The 23677-nt window shown below is 46.6% G+C and overlaps 2 protein-coding genes across 3 annotated transcripts; one reads left to right on the top strand and one right to left on the bottom strand.

The window, feature by feature from the left end:
- Positions 1 to 880: 880 nt before the first annotated feature.
- IL4 (interleukin 4) lies at positions 881 to 3014 on the top strand. Its single transcript, XM_005147352.2, has 4 exons — positions 881 to 1009; positions 1236 to 1283; positions 2635 to 2766; positions 2910 to 3014. Exons 1-4 carry the CDS (start codon positions 881 to 883, stop codon positions 3012 to 3014), a joined length of 414 nt encoding a protein of 137 aa, XP_005147409.2.
- Positions 3015 to 4109: 1095 nt separating this feature from the next.
- On the bottom strand, positions 4110 to 23541 carry KIF3A (kinesin family member 3A). 2 transcript variants are annotated; one of them, XM_013128589.3, is made up of 18 exons: positions 23487 to 23541; positions 21857 to 22139; positions 20176 to 20320; positions 19848 to 19932; positions 19609 to 19714; positions 18746 to 18885; positions 17091 to 17288; positions 16560 to 16734; positions 15545 to 15646; positions 12020 to 12028; positions 10897 to 11053; positions 10189 to 10369; positions 9787 to 9897; positions 8937 to 9062; positions 8293 to 8346; positions 8083 to 8151; positions 7762 to 7886; positions 4110 to 7251 (listed from the first exon to the last, which is right to left on the bottom strand). In XM_013128589.3, the coding sequence occupies exons 1-18, from the start codon at positions 23490 to 23492 to the stop codon at positions 7203 to 7205; spliced, it is 2121 nt and encodes a 706-aa protein (XP_012984043.2). In that variant the 5' UTR covers positions 23493 to 23541; the 3' UTR covers positions 4110 to 7202. The 2 variants fall into 2 exon arrangements, with proteins under 2 accessions (XP_012984043.2, XP_012984044.2); XM_013128590.3 differs by lacking the exon at positions 12020 to 12028.
- Between the last annotated feature and the right edge of the window lie 136 nt (positions 23542 to 23677).

Here is a 23677-nt window from a genome sequence, read left to right as displayed (position 1 = left end):
ATGGCCTGAACCTCACTCCCGACCGGGGCAGGACGGGATGATGGGGAATGAGGCTCAGGCCATGGAGTGATGCTGCAGCTCACAGAGACGCTGGGTGCTGGAGCAGAGGCACAAAACCCATCTTCCCACATGAGCACCAGCATCAATGCCACAGGACCACACTGCACCAGCTCCCTGCCCATCACCACATTGTCCCATGCAGCATCACACTGTTTTGGGGTCCCATTCAGCCAGGAGGGCCCCCAGCTCTCTATAACCACCAGCCCCAGCGATGCCCTTCTCCTACCCAGGAGGTGTTTGTGTCCCGGGCCCCTGCAGCCTCTGCTGCGCTTTCTGTTTCTCCCCGGCGCAAGGTAAGATAAGCAGAGACAGAAAATCACACAGAGATGAAGGATGCTTTGCATGATCTGGAGATATTCAAATGAAACACAAAGTGGAAGAGCTCACAGGATGGATAGAGAGAAAGAAAAGGCAAAGCTCCGCTATTGGAGCGTGGTCAGATTCTGCTCGGCTGCTTTCACCTCACGGCGTAGAGAAAGTGTTGGGATACCTAGAAATGAAGAATCCCCAAACCTGAGAGTTTACACGCTTGTCTCATACGTGACCTGACTCCTACCAGCGTTATCTTAGGGTGGAAATTTCCTACGTTGAAACGTAATGCAAGATCAGAAGAAAATCTTGACTTTTACACCAAAGACCTGTTGTCCTAATTGGATGGGAGCAGCCTTGGAAAGTGCAGGTCAGAGAAAAATGAGATTTTTCCTACAGGTTCAGCAATTTCACAGCCATAAATTGAGATGGTTCTTCCAGAAAAGCACACCCAGGTGTCGAGCACCAAAATATCCAGAACCTGCAGCACAGGGTTCAGTGCACACAGGCCATGAGCATCCTGGTGCCCCTGCTGCTCACCTTACTGGTGCTGTCAGGCTGCCACACGGCCACTCTGCTGCACACCTCCAACTTCCTGAAGGAGAGCATCAGGCTGCTGGACGAGCTCCTGGAGGCAAAGGTGAGGCTCATCCTCATGAATCAGCTTTAGGGATGAGTTGTTGCGTTGGGTGGGGTGAGAGCAATGCTGAAGCAAAGGCAGGCTCAGAGCGAGCGGTTCACAGCGCACTGGGGGCACGCATGGATGGATGGACGGAAGGACAGTGTCTGCTCACGTCAGGATGGATCTGTGTTAGCCCTTTCTCTGGCCTGATCTGTGCTCTCCTCTACTTTCTGTCTCCATAAAGGTTTCCTGTGACAAGATGAACGTGACGAATGTTTTTGCAGGTGATAAGGTAAGAGAGGAAAAGAGGAACTTGTCCTTGTTTGAAAACAATTATATGGGTACAAAGGGCACCAGGAGAGGATGCTGGGGCAGAGGAGAGCATGGGGTGTCCAGGAGGGACATGTGAAGCCCTGGGAGTCCTGCAGCACGGCATGGGAATAAGGGGCCAGGCACCATCACTGGTGCCCTCATCTATCTCCATCTCCATCCAGAGCAGCAGCGGTGGCTCCTGGCCATCCCGGAGGCACGGGGGAGGCTGGAGGAATGGGCAGGAATGGGCAGCACGGGTCTGAGCTGCACTCGGGGGTTCTCAAGCTTTTGAGAAAGGAGGAGAGGAACTTCTTCCCTTGCCTTGGAGCAGCATGCCACCACCTCAGAGACACCCACACGCACCGGTCGCACACACTGGTTACACACACTGTCCCTCTTTAGCCCTTATCTGGGGAAGGCTCCTCACTTAGCAGATTCAATAGCAGATAGTGAAGTCTAGTTCTGCTCTGAAAATGCTGCCTAAGCTGAGCTCCCCAGCCCCACAGTTCCTGTTTTCACGGAAAGCCAATGCCCTTACACTGAGCTGCACCAACAGGCACCAGCCCAGGGCAGCAGCAGCCTCCCCTGGGGATCCCTGCACCCTCCTGCCATAGGGAATGGTCTTGGGAGCAAGAAGAGATGCTCAGGATGACCCAGCACGTGTAGACTTGTGCTCATGGGGACAGGGTGGTCACTTACTTGGTGGTGTCACTTGGTTTAAAGCTGAGGAGATCTGAGCAGGCAGGGCTCAGTGAACTTCTCTGTGCTAGGAACATCCCCCAGGGAAGACAGTTGAACAGTTTCCTTATTACCAGCATTTAATTTACCAGCTCCTCATCTTCCATGTGTCTCTGCTATGGGGCTTTAGCCCCTCAAAGCACCTGGTGAAGGCAATGTCTCCTCTTCCCAGGGGCTTGCTATTCCCATAGAGCCTCTGCTCCCCCCAGATCAGCTCCATTCCCATGGAACACACAGGGAGCAGCTCCCTGAGCACCAGGTCCCACGCTCATGCTTGCAACAGGAGCACGATGCTCTAAGCTTGAGGGTGCTCACCGCTGTGCCAAGCTCTGCCAGGACTTCTCACCATCAGGACAGCAGCAGACTGGGGAGCTTCAGGGGGTCTTTGACATCTCCCATTGTACTTTGTACCTGCCCTTAGGGACAGAAAGGTGTTATTGTCCCTGCCTGTGGCAGGAGTTGGAACTGGATGAGCTTTAAGGTCCCTTTAACCCAAACCAGGCTGTGGTTCTTACTTGCTCTGGTTTAACCTGTGGATGAAGCCGTGACTGCACACAAGAGCATCTCAATAAACCACACGTCTAACTTTCCAGCAAGGCAATGACCCGGAGACCTTATGCAAAGCCACCACAGTTGCCTGGGAGGGCAGGAGCTGCCACAGGCACCTGGAGGGCATCTACCTCAACCTGCTCAGACTGCTCCAAAGGAAGAGCGGAGTCTACAAGGTACACAAGGGCCTCCCCTCCCTGCTCACAGCCTCAGCTTCTCCCTCATTCACCACTTCTGCTCTCACCCCTTCACCCCCAGCAGCCAGGACCAGGACCACCCCCTAAGCAAGCACCCTAAACACCCTTCTGCTCTCTCACAGGCCCCGTGCCCCGTGGCAGGAGGCAGCGCTACCTCCCTCAGTGATTTCCTACTGGACTTGCGCAGAGCCCTTCAACAACGAGTAAAAGGGCAGAGCCTGAAGTGAACCCCACTCTGGTTTATGTCTGTAACTATAATACTGTATTTGTCAGAGATTATTTATAATAACTTCTTTAAATAAATGTATTTTTGCACTAAAATTGCTGGCATCATGCAAGATGCTTCTTGGCTAGAAACAGGAGAGCTCAGCAGAGCTTGAAGGTGCCAGGCAGACCATGAAGGCCCCTCCTGCTCCTGGTGATATTAATCCCAGCAGAGATGCTGAGGGACACAGGGAGAGGCTATGGCTGGGACAGAGGAGAATGGAAGAGCAGGGAAGAAAGAGTGGGTATTCCCTATCCATGATGTTGGAAAGGGGCAAAAAGGCCCAGCACACTAGACGGAACTGGGATTTTACAAATAAGGGGGTTTATAGCCATGAAGTCCACTCTTTTGTAACTTCTTTTGGCACTTGGGAAAGCCCCAGGATGGTGCAGGGTTTGCTTTGGGCTAAGTCACAACTCAACGAGGTGCAGCATTACCAGAGTACAACCAACTTATGTGCGCATGAGGAGGATGGAGGCCTTCCAGAGGAAACCGAGCTGAACATTTCCAGTGGCTGCAGTTGAATTCAGAGCATCCGCAGGAATCCAGGGCGCCAGGCTTAGAGTGTAGCACAGAGACACTTTGAGGCAGAACAGCGTGAAAAGCATCTCTGCATCAGCTGTAGCACCTATGCCAGGTAGGTGTGCAGGAAGAGGCTGAACACAGGCAGCACCCATATTCCAGTGGACAAACTGCTGCTCTTGCAGTGCCCTGGCTCAGCTGAGCTCTCCTCCTCTTCAGGAGAAGATGGGCTTGAACAAGGGATCACCAGTTCCTTGAGGCACATCACCTGCCCTGCAGGCTGGCCTCATCCCATTGATCTCCAGTCCTGCAAAGCATCCCCTAGTAATGCCCTGTCCACCTCTTCCACAAGAACTGGCTGCCCACTGCCCCACCGCTTGGCAATGAAGTCCCCACACCCAAACTCCCTTATCCATCTTCTCCAGTGAGTACTGTGCATCACAGAGACACAGAGACTGGTTTACCCTTCCAGATGCATCTTCTGATGTAGAAAGCTGCTGTACATGTAAAGGTATTCGAGAAACATGCACAGAGGTGTAACTAGGAATCCAGAGTTTTATTTCATGGTATGGACATGCTCCAGGGACACAATACTGATATATACAGTGTAATGAATGAAGTTTAATCATAAACCAAACAATAACCAGAAATAAACAGAGTTAGAAAACCAATAAATAGGAAGACAAATCATACAGACAGACTAGTGTTTTATCCTATATACAGGACTGGCTAAGCAGAACTGTTGAGAAGGTGAAAGCTGGACACGTGCAGACAGTGTAGTCAGTGAAAGGCACTAAGGACCATCTCCCCCTCCTCTTAAAGAAAGGATCAGGAACAAGTTAAATACAAAATAATTCATTTACACAACATTAAACAACATAACGCACCAAAACCCTCAATGTTAAGGTCAATGGTCTGGAACAAGGGGAATCTTCTGGTAGCAAGATGCAAGGATGAGCACACACTGTATATATTATGGTAATCTGGGTTTTGATAAAGACTCTAGAGCATGTACTGACCTGGGACGAGAAAGGCTGCATGAAGCTCTTAGAAAACTCCACACAAACCAAACTCCTTCTGCATTAAAACCTATCATGGACCCGTTAGACATTCACAGCCCAGGGCTAGAGAGGACCCATGTGCTAGCCCTGCAAACCAGACTCCCTGGTTTCAAGAGTGCCCCAAACTGCAACAGGCCACACCAGTTAAAGGTGGGCCAAGCTGATAGACCCTAACTGTGATAGAGTTCCACTACAGATAAAGTCCTCTTGTAAGAACAGATAACCTGATCTGCAAGCCCCTGTAACAGGAGATTACAACCAGTTTCTGCCAAGTACAGGTGTGCAAGTAGTTATTGTATTCTCTGGCCCAAGGCTCACTCACTATGTAGAATACTATTATTCTCAGCAGCAGGACTGTAACTTGATTAAATTGTAAAGCATAGGCCTTTAGAGTTAAGTTCTAAGTATTGTAACTGCAGTGCCATGGTTCACAGCGGCATCTTTAAGCCACTGATGTCTGTCAGACTTCTTCATGGTCCTTTTGAAAGCACAGTTCAGCAGAAACTCCTTTATAAACAGATCACTTAAAGCTTAGCACAGCAAGATGTAACACAAGGGGAATACAACAATTAGCCCTGGTTCTGAGAACCAGTACAGGCCCAAACCACACATCTGTCTGCTTGGACTCAGAACTGACACAAAGCCTAAGACAAAACAGTATTTAAGCTGTTTGATCTTGTTGGGTGAGAAGGGTGTTACATGAAAACTATCCAAGCACTCTCAAAGTAAGGTCAGCTCTTCAAGAGCAAAGCCAAATACAGCTGAAATCCACAAAACTTGTATTTTCCTCTTTCGGTGCTAGGCCAGAGAAAATAAATGCCAGGGTTTGTATGTGTAACTTGTATGAACTCAGGCAACAAAGCCACATCTTGTATGAACTTTGGTGACGCTGCCCTCCAAAACAGGGCAGTTTTTCTATGTCACTGTCCTGAAACACACAGCTAAAACACAACAGGGAAAAGAGCTTACAACTCATTTAGAATAGCACTGAATACATCTCTAGAGCAAAATGTGCCCTTACAAGACCAGTTTTAACTAGTACAGATCCTGTTACAGACCTGTCAGAGCCACAGGGTACATCCAGTTAAGCATCATGACCACAAGAAAGGGCTATTGACTTTTACCTACTTTAAGTACTTCACAAGAACACTCTGGTAACTGCAAACGTGGCTATGCAAGAACTCAGGACACCTAAAGAGCTGTCTTATGCTTTCTGTCATGCTTGAGGACTCTAGTTCTATTAGTGATCACAGCTCTCTAAATCTCTAGGTAACATGAAGATCACAAGAAATTACAGCTGACCATCCCCACCCTGGCACAGGAACTGTTCCAGTGTCTGCAGCTCAGAATGCCTTTTCGGTGACACAAAAGCAACGGATTAAAGTGATACGTGTCTGTTAGCAGCATAAATATCAAACAAAAGAGCAGCCACCACAAAGAAATGGTTGTTATCAGAGACCACGATTTGCTTCCTCTCATCAGAGCATAGCCAGGCACCAGAGATGATACAGGAACACAAACAGCATCAGCTACTTCAGGGGATGTTACTGTTCCGGGTAATTCCTGCCTGTTTTAATACGGGAGATTCAAATTCACCCTCAGTACAGAGCACTGGTCCAGTACCCTTGGAGCCAGGGATGGGAGAATGGAGCCGCAATGCTCAGTCCCATGGCTGAAGCCAAGTCCTAGTGTCACAGCATTCCCCTTAAATAATCTCTGCTGCTGATATTCCAAAACAATTCACATACATGTAAAGAAATTCCAGATCAACAGCATAAAAAGCAGCCATAGCAACGCTGCCACACAGCCTTAACAGGAGAGTAAACCCAAGAGAGCTCCTTTGCCTTTGCATCAGAGGCCCCATTCTCCACAGTGCCAGATCATGGGCATACAGACAAAGATAAAAGCACTACTTAAGACACATTTCTGTTGCACTTAAACAGAGCATGGTCCCTTCCCAGAAGCCTCAGACTTTTGCAGTTCATGTTTCCTCTATGCAACTACTTTCTTTGTACAGCAAGACAGCAAAGGAAGGGAAAAGGACTGTGTATTCCATACACAATCAGGTTAATAGCCACAGTGAGGGGTAATTAAATAAAAGGGTTTGATGCTCCTAAAGGTTTGCAGCAACCACATTCAAACACAGATCAGTGCAACAGAGCACAAGAGTGAAAGCTGCCAGTTATGTGCAAAGCAGGGCATAAATCAGATTTACCTGCCTCTAACTGTAGGATTTCATCAACTGTTTTGAGCTAACACATCTACAGCACTTAACACACATCTAGAACCCTTATTTTCTACATCTCAACAAGGACTGCCAGCAACAGTTTCCCTGCACAACACGTTAACACATGGAATTTCACAACCATCATATATACCAGTTTAATATTATGTTAATATAACATACAATATATGGGCAACTAAGGAAAAATACATTTCTTTAAAATAAAGCTCCATACCAGCAAGGTATGGATTTTATAGCCAAACTGTACCACCTCTTGAACTCCATATTCTGGCCCAATCTTATACACTCACTGATTTATACGGCAATTCTGAACAGGTCACACCTACTGCAGCAGAGAGTCAATGACAGCTCCTGGCTTTGCCGAACGTTTTCTGTTTGGAGAGCAGAAAGGAAAGGGAAAAATAGCACCATACACACATCATGATGCTGTCTAGGAAAGACAGGGACCAGCCACATCTCAAGTTAAAACTACACAAAGTTACTCTTCCAAGTATTTGTCAAAACCAAAAATAACCAAGGAAACCCATGCTGAAATCTCCCCCAAGAGCACGTAACTTTCCAGTAGCAACAGCCAATGAGTCAGGTGTTAAACTGAACCACAGAACACAGTCAAATAAAGCAAGGAGCCAGAAGAGGAGAATACAGCAAAAGGGCATCAGAAAACTACCCAGACAAGTCTTTTTGGACAAGATTCTGCTGTGGTAAAGAGATTTCAGCTTGGTTCTGTCATACTCAGCACAGATAAACTTTATACCACGCAAAATGTTAGCATTGTGTCTTCTCACTAAGCAACCGTTTGAAGATCTATGGTCAGTTTGCATGCACAGACTTAAGCCTTCCCCTGGGTAAATCCCCCATATAGATACTCCAAAGTTCTTCACCTTCTACCAGTCTTGGGCCTGGATCTTCCTTTTGAAGTCCTTGGCCTCTCCAGCTTCATCAGTGATTGCCTCAAGCTTTCTTCAGTGTAGGCTAAGTAAACATGGGAAAGGTCCACTTCAAAGGGCTAAAAAAGGCAAAACACCCACAAAACAGAAACATCAGAATCTTTTTATGCCCTGATCCACAGTGCTTTTCTAACACTAGGAAGACTCCTCTCTTCCAAAGAGAAGAAATTGGGCAGTTTCTCTATCAACACACAGGCACAGGTAGCAGAACTTGGCCACACACAGTTTAACACATGCTTAGAAAGAGTCACTCACATCTTTTTCTTTCTTATCCAGGACAGGAGTTTGTTTCCTCATGTTGTTCCCTGTATATGCAACACATTTCTTAAAGAAAGAAAGAAGTTCTGTTAGTAGAGCCTACTGTGCACAGTAAAAGTGACTACTGCTTTAGCAGTTTACTTCTGGGCTCAATTAAACTCCTTAGAAGCTCATGCTAACACTGGCTTCTACAGCCAGCAAACCTACCAGCTGCCATTCTCCAATGTCTTCATTCCAGTGAACGTAGTTTTCAATCATTTCCTAGAAAGAAATTAGAACAGTAATTGTTCTAGACTGGCACAATCCACCCTTCAGATGCATTCTCCAGAACATACATCCCTGAAGGCCTGGACAAGCTGCTTAACAACAGTTTTGACCATTGCAAGTTGTCTTTAATCAAGACAGCCATATCCTCGTCAAACACGCCTATTTACACTTGAAAGCCTACAGAAGAGAAAAACACCACTCCCAAATTGGGAGTTCCCACTAAAGCATGGGCTTCCCATTAAGCCAGTGCCATCAGGATAGTAATAAATTTCACTGGGAAGCCCACCAGGTTACAAGAGTCACTTGTCAGCAGCATCTTTTGTTACTTCAGTATCACCTCATTCTAACGACCCAGATAATGACACCAACACATGAATGCCACCAAGTTGCTTAGCTGAGCCATAGCAAAGGAAAGGTCACAGCAGCATACACCAAGTTACCTGTGCCACAACCTAACAGACAAGCGTCCATCAGTGCACTGTGAACACCTCATAAAGAGACAAGAAACAACTCATTATATTCAGTGGACAGAATAAAAGCTGGAGGGCTCAGCATACCTTATACCTTTGGTTCTCTGTCTTTACCTGGTAGTCCTGAGGAATGAAGTTGTCTATGATAAGCATCTGAAGACGAAGTTCCCTGCTCAGCTGCCGAATATTCTCTAGTAATCCTTCAATCTCTCTCTGATGCTCTTGCTGGAGATCTGCCATCTGAAAATAAACCAGATGAGAACATTTGAGAGGATCAGAGCAAGTTTAAGACATGGTAAAAGCCTAAAAGAGCAGAGTCTTCAGCCTATATGAAAATCTCAGGAAACAAAAGCAAACTCTCTGGTTGTAAATACCAGCATATTTTATCTCTGAAGAATAAACCCTCTGGAACATTTCAGCTCAGAGATGGCTGAGAGCAACATTAAGTTCTCAGCTTCATAAAACTGAGACTGACTTTCTGCCAACCGAAGCCCAGCAGCTAAGAGCAGATGAAGAGTGTGAGCCAAGTTATATCCCTGGCAAGATTTCAAGGAAAACCTCTGATCCCAAAGACAAAATGCAATTTTGTGAAGCAGGAACTCAAGATACCAGCCAAAGGACACATTCATCCAGTGACTGAGCAAGAAATAACAAGGGCAACAGAGAGAATAGATAGACAGCTAAGAGCAGAGGAGCACTGGGCTGCTGCAAAGCAGGAGACTTGGAAAGCTGTTGGCTGGCAGCCCAAACAAAACACCATGGTTTTCCTTCTCTATGTATGTGTGCATGTATCTGTCTCACACATCATTCCTTTCAGCCTGGGCTGGGGAATGCTCTACAACATGCCCCTGTGAAGCTCTGACACCAGACTTCATTAGATCTTTGTGTCACAAAGCTAATGGTTTACCCCTCTCCCAGCTGTAGTCCCTTACATGATCCCAGGCTGAGAACCTCAGACACTAACCTCCGATTTTGCAGCCATAAGCATGGTCCAGACTTTCTTCAGCTTTTTGGTTTTCCCCTGTGCTTCTTCCTGGAGGCTGGTGTACTTCTCCTCAATGTCCAAGCGTTCTTGCTGTGTGCAAGATTCAACACAGACATCCATACATTAACATAACCAAAGAAACTATCTGCAATACTATGCACAAGAGGAGAAACTACTTGAACAAAGGAAAGCATTTGCCAAGGGCTTTGAGCCCTGGCTATGCCCCACAGTGACTGCAGTGCCAATGTGTGGCCTCTGAAGCAGCTCACTTCTGCTACACTTTTCAGAGCAGAGCCACATTTCATGCACAGGAGCAATGCCAAGGCACAACACTGTGTCCTGCCACTGCTGTTTTCAGACAGCTACAGCATATAAACCCACCTCCTTCTCCTCAAGCTCCTTGCGAAGCTGTTCTGCTCTCTTCCTTCGTTCTTCCAGTTCCATATTTGATTCTTCTAGAAGCTTCTCTTGCTCCTCTGCTTTTGCCAGCAAGTCCACTCCTCCTACAATCACTTTCTTCTCCAGTGCAGACAGTTTCTCCAAGAGGGACTGGTGCTCTTGTCTAGAGACAGGTAAGTGTAAAACTTTCTATCCCACAGTGCTCCCAAGGCAGCAGGTTCAGCTTAGTTTTACAGCCCAGACGGCATTTGCAGGGCTGGAAAAACTTGTCTTGCTGTCAAGGGTTTAAGTGGGGGTGAGGCAGTGCAAGTGAATGCAGGGACTTCCCTGAGCCCCAGGTTTCCCACAAGCAAACCTGGTCAGCAGAGAAGTCTCTCTAGCTAAAGTCCCCTCTGTGAGGGGCTGCGAATCCACAGTGACATTGCCTGGATGCCCAAGTACAGCAGTGCTGTACTTGGAAGTGAATGGAGATCAAGGTAGGGCAGCTAAGATGCCAACCAGGAATGCTGACTGCTGCTGGAGCAGCCTCTGGCAGCAGGACTGTCCTATTTGCATGGGGCAGTGTGATCTCAGCTGCTTTTCAGCTGTTCAGTTTATACAAAGGCCCCTCACCAGGCATTTCCAGATATCCAGAACCAAGTTATAGGTTAAAGAAGGAAAAACCCAAACTGCTCAGAGAGGGATACTCACTGAGCTTTAAGCAAGTCTTTTTCTCTCTTCTCCAGTTCAGCTCTGGCTTTATTTCTTTCTTCTTCTTCCATATCAAGCTTAGTTTCAAGAGCTTTTCTCTCCTCTTCAATCTTTGCTTGCATCTCTACCATCTTATCAGGGGAAACTTTCTTTTTGCCTTTGGAAAGAGACAGAAAAAACAAATCAGTTCACAGACAAATAAGACAGTTTATATAGCATGGCATTTTTTTTTCCAGGTTCAGATTCAATACTTGCATTTAACATATTTAATTAGATGTCAGCTCCAAGCCAGGCACAACTCAGTCTTTCAAATCCCATTTTAACATTGACCAGTTGTCACCAGTTCCTACAGAGAAGGAATGCTGCATAACTAAAACATAATGACCTCAAAATAGACAACACAGAACACTTGAAGAAGTCTGAGCTGGAAACTCACATGTTCTAACTGTATAGATTAGGCTGAATAAAGGAAAACCAAAAGCTGCCTTGATCTACAGCTACAAGAGCCAAGCTATCAAGAGTTACATACTCAGGTTTCAGACTGGCATCCCCACCACAGGAAGGTTTGCTGGGATTTATCAACTGTGTCTTTACAACATTACTGCTACTTCACTACTGCAGCAAGCCAGGTGCATTTCCTGGAGGGTTCCAAAGGAAGCGGCCAGAGCAGCTCATTGAGCCCATCAGCCTGAAGAGCTGGTCCCAAACACCTCATTTAGAAACAAAGTGTGAGGCTGCTCTTGGAAGTTACTCTGCAAGTCCTTGGTCAGCTTTCATCCTAATCCCAGCGGAACACCAAGACCCAGCCTACACACATTTCTTCAAATCCACAGGTCTCTCTGAAATCCTGCATCTCCCTTTAGTGACTACAAGCAAATCCTTTGTTTTCTGGTTTGGTTCTTCTCCAGACACAAAAAAAACCCACAGAATCCAGATGCTCAGAAACTAAGAGAAGCCATTGACTGTCAAGGGAGTGTTTTTGCAGGACATAATATGTATGCTCAGAACATGCTCAACAAGTTGTTCCCAGAATAGGAGAAAGAGGTGAACTAAACCAAGCTGTAAGGCACTTTCCCAAGCTCTACAAGGGTATTCTGAGGAGGTGGAAATCCATTACACCAACCTGCTTGATCTTGCATTAAGAGGAAGTAGAAAGCAAATCGTGGAGAGGCAGCATACCATAAAAAGAGGAGGAAAGAAAATATATTACTGCTTTGATCATTTTGGACAGAGATCATCAGCATCAGAACAAACATTTGTTTATGCATGTTTCTAGAGTAGAAAACACAGGATAATCATCACTTTAAAGAACCCTATTAGAGCCAACATGAACGCATCGTGATTTTATGCTAAAGCAGAGAAAGTTTCTGTACTTCAGAGTGCTTTGCATATCCAGGATAATCTTCAGCTCACTCTTGCATTCTCCTGCCCATTCAATGCAATGCAGAATCTAAGTGTAACATTAGGAGCCTGCCGCAAAGATCATGCCCTAAGAAACAATTAGAGGGTGGATTTCTTCAACAAGAGATTTAATGCTTTCCCTCCCACTCAAGACAGCCAATTCTGTTATATTACCTGCAAAATATTAGCATTCAGCAGACACCTTCAAAGTTTTAACCAAGTTTTCAAGCCAATTCTTTGCAAGATACATGATAACTGCACATAGGGAGTCTCAGCACAAGATTTCTCCATTTAATTACACAAGATATTAGTAGGTTAATTTGCAGTAACTGATGCTTCCATAGAGGTATATAGGCAGGTTTGGTTATTCAAGCAAGTACAGCAAAAAAAGGCAGGACAGGAAGGGGATAGTGAAAGACACCACATGCAAAGGGGTCACACTGGAGGACAGTTAATATCCCAAACCACCTAAAGCCACACTTATCCTAAGCACCAAAAGCCCAGCATAACTTCCACAACAAAGCTCTCTCCAGATCCGCAGGAGATGGACTCATCCATCCACTGCCACAGCAGCAGTTTGCTATTAACTGTCCTCATCCAAATAAAATGCTCAGGTTTCAAGCAAGCTTTGAAAGAGCAAGTCTGAAGCAAGCAGATTCCAAGCCAACCACTGCAGACCCACCAAGGGTCTCCCTTAGGTTGTGATCCTTCCTAACCTGTTGAGCTGATGCTTTCCACTAATGTAACCAGGGTAAATGTGATTGAATTACATAGCAATACTTTCCAGACTCTCCACACAGCAGGGAGAAGGGACTGCATCTATTAAGGACAGCCACAAAAGTGGGTGAAGTCTCTACAAGCAGAGCTATAAGACATGATTTATTTCTTCAGTCATCACTGACTGTAAGGGTTTTAAAGGCACAGAGCCCTCTCTCTGGCCAGGAGCAGACCAGACTTGCCTCACTTCTAGACCAAAATGTAGATCCCTGTTCCTCTGAACTAAGTTCCACAATGACCAGTAACCTAATGCCATGGGGCAGTTAAACCCCAACCACCACCAAGCCAATCAACCAAGCATTAGATATTTTCTTTGCAAGTATAACCTTAAACCATATGTTGTTTGTTCACAGCTCCATTTACCTTCTCAAAAACTAAATTTGGGCAGGCAGAGTGCAGTATACCATAGCACAACCCATGTCACCTGCCTAGCTGTCCTTTTAATGAACTCATATTGGAGCAGCTCCCATAAAGTTACCTCAGACTTTCCTGATATTTTAGAAGGATCATTTAACACAAGTTGCAAACTGAGTTGATTTTTTTTAACCTATTATTTCTTCATTGTCTTTAACTCTTGCTCAAGCAATTGCTTCCTATTCTCTCACATAGCTGGCTAACAATGTGCACATTGAACAACTGTTTCAAGCATACAAGCAGCAAAGGAAAGGCATGCTTTAGCAGAGCTGAAGGTTCAGGTTCATCTTTCCAACAGACACAGCAGGAAGCACGCAGCATTGCAAAATGGAGAGTGCAGATTATGAAGAGGCCAAAGCTTAAAGGACTTAAGAGCTCCCACTCACTAGTGAAGGACTTATCCAGAGGTTTCTCTATGACAGAGCATGTAGAGTCTGAACTACTGCTGCTGCTACTGCCTGGAAAACAGAAATGCGTCCCACAGAAAGACCCAGAGAGGAAGAAACATGCAGATGGGAAGTTAGTTCTAAAGGAAAGAAACCCAGAAGGGCCAGCAACCTAGTTCAGAAAGGCACAAGTTCCCATTAGGAAGCATTTGCTAGGATCCCTCCCAGATTCAGCTTGCAAAGCCACCATTTCCCAGCACAAAATAGCATGCTCAAAAGACACTTCAGTTAAAACCCATCTTAACCAGCCTACAGCTTGAATCAACATGCCAAGGCAGCTTCCATCTCAGGCAACAACAGCACAGAAAACCAGATCACAGTGGAGAAGGCTGTGGATATCTGCAGCAGCAGAGGCTTCTGTGACCAGGAGTCCTTTCCAGTCTTATGTACATGGCAATGTGCATGTTTCCCTCTAGAAGGCAGAATCAGCTTACACAGGAACAGCTACTGTGTGTACTCCTAAGTATCACCCTTATATAGGGAACTTAACTAGAGCAGCTTATTTGGAAGTCAGTTATTTCTCCTGCTAATCCAAGTCCTGCCAATCCAAGCAGGATTTTGAAGGTGTTCTCCTCTTGGGAGGAGGTTTGGGCAGGGTTTGGTTCTTGATGGAGACAGTGGTCCACCTTTTTGTTTCTAGAAATTACCAAAGGTGAAAAATGAAGTACAAATGGTTACAATTATCACCAAAACAGCAAAGGGCATTTACAACTCTACTTGGGCAGACACCAAAATGCAGACAGTGCATCTGAAGCAGGAATGCTTTAACAGCAATTATTTAAGAGATAGATGCAAGTGCTTCAGGACAGGAAGGCAGTTTGAATGTCAAAATTAGTTTACTAGAGAAGCTGTAGGTTGAGGTGTAGCACTGGACTTCTCTACTCCCTGTGAAGGTTTTAGGGGCATAACAAACTCCCTGGAAACCACAGCATCCCATGGGACACAGTGACCTGCAGTTCTAAGTTCAGCAATATCCCTTGGGGTTTACATGTTACACAGTAGTTCAGTACTGATGCAGGACAAAGTCCACTTCACCACGGGATTTCCAAAGTGCTCCCAAACAAGGGATGTGCAGTTCCCATTCAGCTTTTCAGCTTGCAGAGATACCCAAAGGTCAGGTTTTTCCTCTATCAACATAAAACAGGACACCAGAAGAGTCAGTTACTGAACATCCATAAGACAGATGGATCCTTTGCCTAAACCACAGCCAAAATTCCCCTCCAACCATTCCCGTGATTATAAAAACCACATCTGCCTACCACTGATGTTTGGTGCCTTCTTCCTCCCACCTCCATGAGCAGGGGAAGTTCCACACCACCAATCACAAGCCATACACAGCCACCTTGCGGCAACCAAGGAGCCACCACAAAGGAGATGTTACCACAAGCACAGCTACCCAAGTGGAAGCAGATTCTATACAGGTCCAGAGCTGTCCATCTACAGAGACAGCACCAAACAGCTTGGTTTCTAGGAGAGGCATGATAATTGCAGCGGCAGTAGGGCAGCTTTATACCTCCACTTTTCCCCACCTGGCTCCAGCTACAGTTCCTGACACAAGCTCCTAAACAAGAGGAGGCTGGTGGTGCTGACAGGAATCTCTACTGCCTTACCCCGCCGTTTCTTCCGCTTCTCCCCATCCTCTCCAATCTCCCCTTCATCATCTTCATCCTCCTCTTCAGAGTCACTGCTCTCAGAACCAGATATCTCTTCACCTAGAACAGAAGAAGGTGCTTTTTGGCATGCTTTCCTTCACCTCATTCAGCTTGTTACTGTGACAGCAGCATCTGCCCAAACCCAGCAGTGTCCAACATCACCTGCACAAGTCATTTACTGTTGAACACAGACAGCTTGCCACAGCTCAGGAACTTCAGGAAAAATCAAGATAAGCAGTCAATGTGTATATGTTAAAGCTCGAGTGGGTGTTTTTTATAGGAAATAAAAAATATTTGCACTGCTAAAGTATTAAGCTACAAATTCTCTCTAGCAGGATCTCCCCATACCTGAGATGGAAAGGAAAACATTCAGGGGAACGAAGTTCACACAGACCTACAACTTAATCAGACACTTATACACATGAAGTTCAGTGGCTGTTAAGTAAGAAAAATATCTAGTTTCACAAATGTTTGTCACTGTTGCCATTGCAGACATAATGTCCAGATGTTTCAGGCTGAGTTTGGAAACCAAACTGAATAGAACCCAATATTTAACATCATAGAATCCCAGACTGGTTTGTGTTGGAAGGGACCTTAAAGCTCATCCAGTTCCAACCTCTGCCACAGGCAGGGACGCCTTTCACTAGAGGATGTTGCTCCAAGCCCTATCAAACCTGGCCTTGAACACTGCCTTTTTGGCACGCAAGATACCTGCTCTGGAAATGTTAGTTATATGCTCAGCTACAGCATCTGTCACCAAGGGTAGCATCTTAAACCTGAAACCCATTTGATCTAGCTAAGTCTATGTCTTAGACTTCTTCTCCAGTAACCCAGCAGAGCCAACAGAACCAGGACACTGCCCTGCACCAGCTACCAAACTCCCACGACATATCCTCCACCAGCAGAGAATGTTCACACTCAAGCACAATGAGCATTGCACGGAGAGATACACCAGGAGGAAGGAGAAACTCACCTTCCTCTAGTTTCCTCTTAAGCTCTTCGATTTCTTTCTGAAACTGGCGAAGGAGAGCATCCTTAGGATCCTCATTGATCCTGGCTTTGTTCTTGATGTTCTTGGCTCGGTTTGCATACCTGAGAGTGCTGATAGTTTCATCATAGTTGTAGTCAGCTGGTCCAATGTTTGCACACTGCAACACGGGGAAGACTGAGTTACCAGAGAGCAGAGAGGTAGAGTCCAGAATAGGTAATTTCAGGGACCTACCCCCAACCCTGCCAACCTCACACTGCTACTCTTCCCCAAGCTTTCCTACACCAAAGCTGCTTTTGGCTACCCAAGCACAGCTTCTATTAGATCTTACAAACACGTGCACATTTGCACTGTGGTTTGAACCTCATCTGTACAGAGGCAAAGAGAAAAATTAGAAAAGGATGCACAGAAGGATCTCTACGTTGAACCCAGCTCTAAATCAATATGTAGATGCCATGCTGTCCTCATGGCAAAGTCACTATGCTATCCCTGCACAATCTGCACCTCTCAGCTTACCATCATGGTTTTGGAGTTGCCGCCCAGAGAATCCTGAAGGAGCCGTGTAAGTTTGGAGTTACGGTAGGGCACGTGGGTACTCTTGCCATCCACCAGTGCAGAGATAACATTCCCCAGTGTGGAAAGAGAGAGGTTGATCTTGGTAGCTTCCTTCAAGCGCTGCCCTGTGGCTCCAGTTTTTGCCTGTCTTTCAGAACCCTGGAAAGGGAACAGGAAGCAGGAGTTACAACAGATCACTTCCCTCCAAATAGGATCATTTACACCTGAAGTGCTGCCAGCAGCCATGTCACTAACCACCTCCTCCACTATTAGATGACCTGGCTAAGTACCTCACACATTGTTAAAAAGACAAGTTAAATAGATCTTAAATGAAACCTCAGTGCCAGAAAATTCTGGATTGCTCAAATTAATTGAGATTTTGTCTCCATTATGGGAAGCAAGGCAGCAGTTATGAGACACCTCAGGTGGAGCTGCCAGGCACTAAATCCAGACTTTAACAGCAGATCAAGGGAGAAAAGCCACACCGCAATTATTTTTTGAGAGTTTCCTCGAACAACCTAAATATACACTATGTAAATAAGGTTAATATGTAGACATTGAATGCCTGTAGCCTCCACTTTCTGCATCTGCTCCAAGGAAAAAATAATCCAGTATAAAGCTGGGGCTAAAGGCATATTCTACCAGCACAATTACACAATTACACAATTCAAAGTGAGTGGCAGAGGGAAGGAACCCACAAGTGATGAACTGCATGCTCACAACCCCCTTACAGAAAACCCCCACTCTTGCAAAGCCGCAGCTCTGCTGCCCAGAGCAATTTCTAATGTAGTTTATTCATTCAGTGATTCATTTCTAGAAGCAAGAGAACCCTTTTACTGAGACAGGCTTTAGCTACACTAGAAACTCTTCCAGGTACACCTCTAATTTAAGGCCTTGAAGGAAGTGATCCTGCCCCCCTACTCTGCTCTGCTCTTGTGAGTCCTCACTTGGAGCACTGTGTGCAGTTCTGGTGCCCTCAACATAAAAAGGACATGGAACTGTTAGAACAAGTCCAGAGGAGGCCACGAGGATGATCAGGGGACTGAAGCACCTCCCATATGAAGACAGGCTGAGAAAGTTGGGGCTGTTCAGCCTGGAGAAGAGAAGGCTGCGTGGAGACCTCAGAGCAGCCTTCCAGTATCTGAAGGAGGCCTACAGGGATGCTGGTGAGGGACTCTTCATTAGGGACTGTAGTGACAGGACAAGGGGTAACATGTTGAAACTTAAACAGCAGAGGTTTAGATTGGATATAAGGAAGAAATTCTTTACCATGAGGGTGGTGAGGTACTGGAATGGGTTGCCCAGGGAGGTTGTGAATGCTCCATCCCTGGCAGTGTTCAAGACCAGGTTGGATGAAGCCTTGGGTGCCATGGTTTAGTGTGAGGTGTCCCTGCCCATGGCAGGGGGGGTTGGAACTAGATGATCTTAGGGTCCTTTCCAACCCAAACTATTTCATGATTCTACGATCCTATGAATACTTCACAGAAGTCAAGCATCAAACAAGTTGTGCTTTAGCTGTGAACCAAGCAACATGCCCTTTCCTATGCCTTCAGAAAGGCACACACAAGCAGCCATACCCACCACACATGATGGCAGACCCGGCTGGTCCTACTCACCGCGAGGTCCACGAGGTGCAGCTTGCCCATGCGCACGTGCATGTTGCCATCGACCCCCTTCTCGCTGCACTCTATTGTGATAGTGAAGATGGCATGTGAGCGAGAGCTGTGTTCGTTCATGTTTGTGGCACCAACAGAACCTTTCAACAGAGAGAAAGAGCAATGATGCCTTCAGAATTAATCACATGCTCCTAGAACACTTGCTGTTCTCAAACGAGATTTATCTTCACCTCTTTACCCAGCCCTGTTTTTTCATAAGAGGGATGCTCAGACTCAGCAGCAAATCGTATTCTTGGGTACACCTCCAATCTGGACTAGCAGAAATGTTACAGCCTGCTGTAACTCCACAACTGCCACAGACTCCCATCCCATGAGCAGCAGTGGTTCTCATCTGTTTCTTTAAGGCTACAAAGATCAGTAGCCTAAAGGTACTCACAGCTGATCCCTGAGCAATAAGAACACAGCAATCCATGCCAAGAGCAACAGTAGTCAGAACTAGGTCATAAAAGTATCTGAGCCTAATTAAGAAGTCTTCCAGAAAACACAAACCACCTTCCACTGACAGCACAGTGATAGTTCATCCTGACCAGAACTGAAGGGGATAAAGGACCAGGACACACACTAGAAAACCTGATATCACTGCCTACCTTCACTGCATCCTCCCCTTTGCCACTGCCACTGGCCAATGTAAGAGGCACAGCCTTCTTTATCTGCCCTGCACGAAAGACCTCTGGCAGATGTCCTTTTGGCTGTGCTCAGCCAATCAAGCTTTCCAGCATTAGGACTTGGCTCTCTTACTGCAGTCTCATAATCAGATTTCATTCTGCCCCAGCTATAAACCTGCCCGCAGCAAGACTACGTACGGTTCTTGTGGCCCAGAGTCATGATTCTGTCCATATCATCTGCATTGTTTACGACATAAGCTGAAAGGTCTTTGATATAAACTCCCACATCAGGTCTCTCTTTAACCTAAGAGAGAAACAGTTTAGACTGAGCATGACTTCGGAGATCCCCAACAGCAGTTTTCCATGGTACAGTGGGTTTTAAAAGCTAATTGTTCTCAGTGATTGAAAACTGACATCACACTCAGAACTACACTCACCTCTAATCTCTGTGTCTGGTCTTTTCCCAGCAGGTCCCTCACTTCCTCATTGTAAATTTCCAGATAAGAGACACGAACTAAAAACCTGAGGACAAAGAGTTGGGCAGTTTTCTTAGTGGGACAGCTGCTAAAGTCCAACAAAAACACAATCACAGAGCAGAAAGAAAATGCAGTGATATAAACCATAACCCTACTTCCCCATCAAGAACTGCCTAACTAGTAGTCTTTCAGTTAGGGTCAGAGATACCATTTCAGTTGCCATTGTTAAGGTCAGGCTCCTGCTATAGACAGACACTCAAGACTGAAGCAGTGAAGAGAAGCTGCTTACCTTGTATCCCCCTCTGCCTTGGCAATGTGACCAAATATATGGGCAAAGGAGTTGGGAATGATGCCTCGAAGCTCAGGAACTGCTCGGACCCCTTCCATGGTGAAGGTTTTGCCTGTTCCAGTCTGCCCATATGCAAAAATAGTACCTGAAGGATAAGAAGATATATAAACAAACTCTCAGAAGTTGCTAACTCCAGTTTTACTCCATTGCTTGTTAGCCTGATAGCACTAAAACCTGTTGTTACAGAGTTGAAGTTTTCCACCAACTCCAACTGGGCAACCACCACAAACAGGGCTGAGCCACTGGCTTATAGAGCCTGCAAGACACTCAAGAGAAAGTCAGCTTGGTTTAACTCTGCAAAGTTATTAGAGCATGGAGTGCTAACACTCTCAGGTCTTGCATACAAGTAGTTAAGGCAAGCCAAATTAATAACACGGTCAATTAGAGGAAGATCGTTATATATCAACTGCAAACCCAACTATTGCTAGCATCTTAGCCACAGCAGAAACAGCACAAGGCTTTTACAGCAAAGGCTACAGCTCAAGCCCAGTTCTGAACCCACAAATGTGGCTATAATTTGAACTACAGAATCAGCCTGCACAGGAAGATGGACAGAAGCCTTCCTGAGATCCCAGACTCTGGTACTGCAGAAATACACGGGATCTTAAGTTCATCCTAGCCCTGCTAAAGACTCCATATTTCATTGCCAAGCTACTGATGCTGCAGTTCAGAAAAGCTGCATGAATTAGTTCAGTTGGAAGAGACCTACAACACATCTCCAGTCCAACTGCTTGACCAGTTCAGAGCTGACCAGAAGTTAAAACATGTTTTTAAGGGCATCGTCCAAACACCTCTTAAATACTAACAGGTTTGGGGCATCAACCCCCTCCCCTAAGAAGCCTGTGCCAGTGTTTAACTATCCTCTCATAAAGAAATACTTCCTAGTGTAAACCTCCCCTGGTGCAGCTCTGAACCATGAAATTTTGAGCCATGAATTTTCATCAGCTGAAACCCAGGTGTGTTAGCACAAGAGCTTATTAGGCACTTCACAGACCTTTAAGAACTTTGTAATGTGCTGTTGTTTATAGCATACTGTTATGGAAAGCAGTAATTTGCTTCCTTACTAGCATTTGCTTTCCTTTACATACTACATTTACATGCATAACAACACACACGCATATTCTTCCCAGCTCTAGGAAGCAAAAGACTATCTGTGCGTAGAGCAGATATGTTTTACTAGTCATCTTAGTTTAAAACAGCAAAGTTCAGAGGACAAGAGGCAGCAGTTATATGCACAAGCCTGGTATGCATACCTAGTCACTGCAGGACCATGGCAGCTGCCTGGGGACTGAAACTGTACAGTGAAGAACCGCTGAGAATTCTGATAATGAGATAAAGTGCAGATCCTTTGCAAACAGAAGACACAGAATAAAACCACAGAGCTACCTGACTCAGCTGAGTCTTGGTCATCATCGAACTCCCACTGTTAAATGATCCTAGTAGGCACAATGGCTGAGTACTCAGAACAGCAAGTACCTTCAGGCTATTTTAAGTTAGAGGCAACAACAGAAACAAGGAAGAGCTATAGCCCTCAGGAGGTGAAACTCCATTAAATAAGATCAGCAGGAACTCTAACAATGCAGAGAATAGCAGGTGGGACCCTTGACAACAAGGGACTTACCATTATATCCTTCTAGGACAAAGTCAATTATAGGTCTTGCAGTTAAATTATAGACATCCAGCTGTTTACTCTCTGGTCCAAACACTGTGTCAAATGTAAATGTCTTGGGAGGCTCATTAGATGAGTCTGTTTTATGAACAGTTATAGTTCCTCTCATTTCATCCACATTCACTGCCATTTTGTAGCCTGTAGCTTTCTCTCGTTCATTAAGAGGCCGGCAGCGAACCACAACCTTGACATTATCGCAGCTCTCTGGCTTGTCCAGCTTCTCAGGCTTGTTGATCTGTAATTATTAAAAGAGAAAAGGAAATACACAGGCTGTAACACTGCTGTTAACATACCTGTGTGATTCAACAGCGTTCGTGCTTGAGTAGATGCATACATCTCCTTAGGATCATGAACCTGGGGACTTAAAACCAGAACTGGTTTATAATTAAAGCTGAGAGAATAAATACACTTAGTGCAATCTTCTGCTTCCTCACATGGAAAATGATCGAGTAAAACTTGAGAATTTCACATTCAGTATAACTTAAGATTTTCTTCAAGGAACAATTTCATGCTTGCAAACAAGGGGCAAACAGTTTGCTGGAAGTCAAGCACAGCCATGCCATTCTCTGACACTAACACTGGCTGTGCTCTCTCACTGGAGCACACAAGTCCTAAACCTTACAGATGGCATGAGCAGATATCAGGGTGCACTGCCTGAAGGGGATTCACTTAAGTGACAAGCTTCAGTGCACCTGCTGAATCTGTGCACAAACCTTTGTTTTCATAAGGTAGTTACAAATTTTGGAGCACTACTGAGTAACTTCACCCTAGAACTGTTTGGGTTGAAGGTACCTTAAAGCTCCTCCAGCTCCAACCCCTGCCACGGGCAGGGACACCTTCCACTGGAGCAGCTTGCTCCAAGCCCCTGTCTCCAACCTGGCCTTGAACACTGCCAGGGATGGGGCAGCCACAGCTTCTCTGGGCACCCTGTGCCAGCGCTTCAGCACCCTCACAGTAAGAGTGTCACAGGCTTCTCCTGATTAAATAAACCCAAAACCCATTTGATCTAGTGAAGTCTAAGACACTACTGGCGATAGATGCTGTAGTTGAACATTAACTCCTTCCAGAGCAGCCAGCTTGTGTGCCCACAGGAATCAAACCGTGTTTCCAAGCGCCTCTCCCACCAGCTGCCATCTGCCTGGACTCCTCCCAGGCCTTGGCAGAGGCCAGGAACGCTTCTGTTGCTGTGCTGGGAGCAGGGGCTGGTTTGTCTCAGCCTGGCGGAGGCGGGATCCTGCTGCACCCCTGCCCCACCTCCGCAGCGATGGAGGAGTCCGGATGAGCCGCCCGCCACCGCTCAGGCACCGCAGCCTCCGCTCCCCACCCGGCTCACCCACCCCGGGGAGCTGGGGCCGGGCCAGCTGCTCCCCTCGCTGCCTCAGCCGGGGCTCGCCCCGCCCCACCCCACCCCACCCGCACCCCTCGCCCCACCCAGCCTGACAGGACGGCGCACGCCCGAGCCGGGAACGGGATCGGTGGGGCCTGCGAACCGCGCGGCTCCCGTCAGTGACGGGCCGAGGAACGCAGCGACCGAGCGGCACCGGAGAGCGGCTCCCTCCCCTCCCGCAGCCCCGGGGCTCACCGGCATGGCGGCGGCGGCGGCACCGGGCGCAAGCACCCGCCGTGCGGCACAACGGGACAATAACAGCACCGCGCCTGCGCCCGCCCCGCGCCGCCGCGGCCCGCAGCCAATCCTCGCGCGCTGCGGAGGCCGAGCACCCAATGCCTGGCGAGGAAAGGAGGGGCCCGGCCTGCTCCTCGCGGCCATTGGTG

This window comes from Melopsittacus undulatus, chromosome 10 (assembly GCF_012275295.1).
Source record: "Melopsittacus undulatus isolate bMelUnd1 chromosome 10, bMelUnd1.mat.Z, whole genome shotgun sequence".
Classification (NCBI taxonomy): domain Eukaryota; kingdom Metazoa; phylum Chordata; class Aves; order Psittaciformes; family Psittaculidae; genus Melopsittacus; species Melopsittacus undulatus.
This window is presented reverse-complemented; position numbering and strand designations above follow the sequence as displayed.

What these genes read in the sequence shown, in the direction of transcription:
- IL4 (XM_005147352.2), top strand. Translation starts at nt 881, where the DNA reads ATGAGCATCCTGGTGCCCCTGCTGCTCACCTTACTGGTGCTGTCAGGC. An exon ending in ACGAGCTCCTGGAGGCAAAG is followed by an intron (nt 1,010 to 1,235) that starts GTGAGGCTCATC and finishes GTCTCCATAAAG; the next exon opens with GTTTCCTGTGACAAGATGAA. An exon ending in GGAAGAGCGGAGTCTACAAG is followed by an intron (nt 2,767 to 2,909) that starts GTACACAAGGGC and finishes GCTCTCTCACAG; the next exon opens with GCCCCGTGCCCCGTGGCAGG.
- KIF3A (XM_013128589.3), bottom strand. An exon ending in AGGAGCTTGAGGAGAAGGAG is followed by an intron (nt 9,898 to 10,188) that starts GTGGGTTTATAT and finishes TCTTGCACACAG; the next exon opens with CAAGAACGCTTGGACATTGA. An exon ending in ACATTGGAGAATGGCAGCTG is followed by an intron (nt 8,152 to 8,292) that starts GTAGGTTTGCTG and finishes TCTTTCTTTAAG; the next exon opens with AAATGTGTTGCATATACAGG.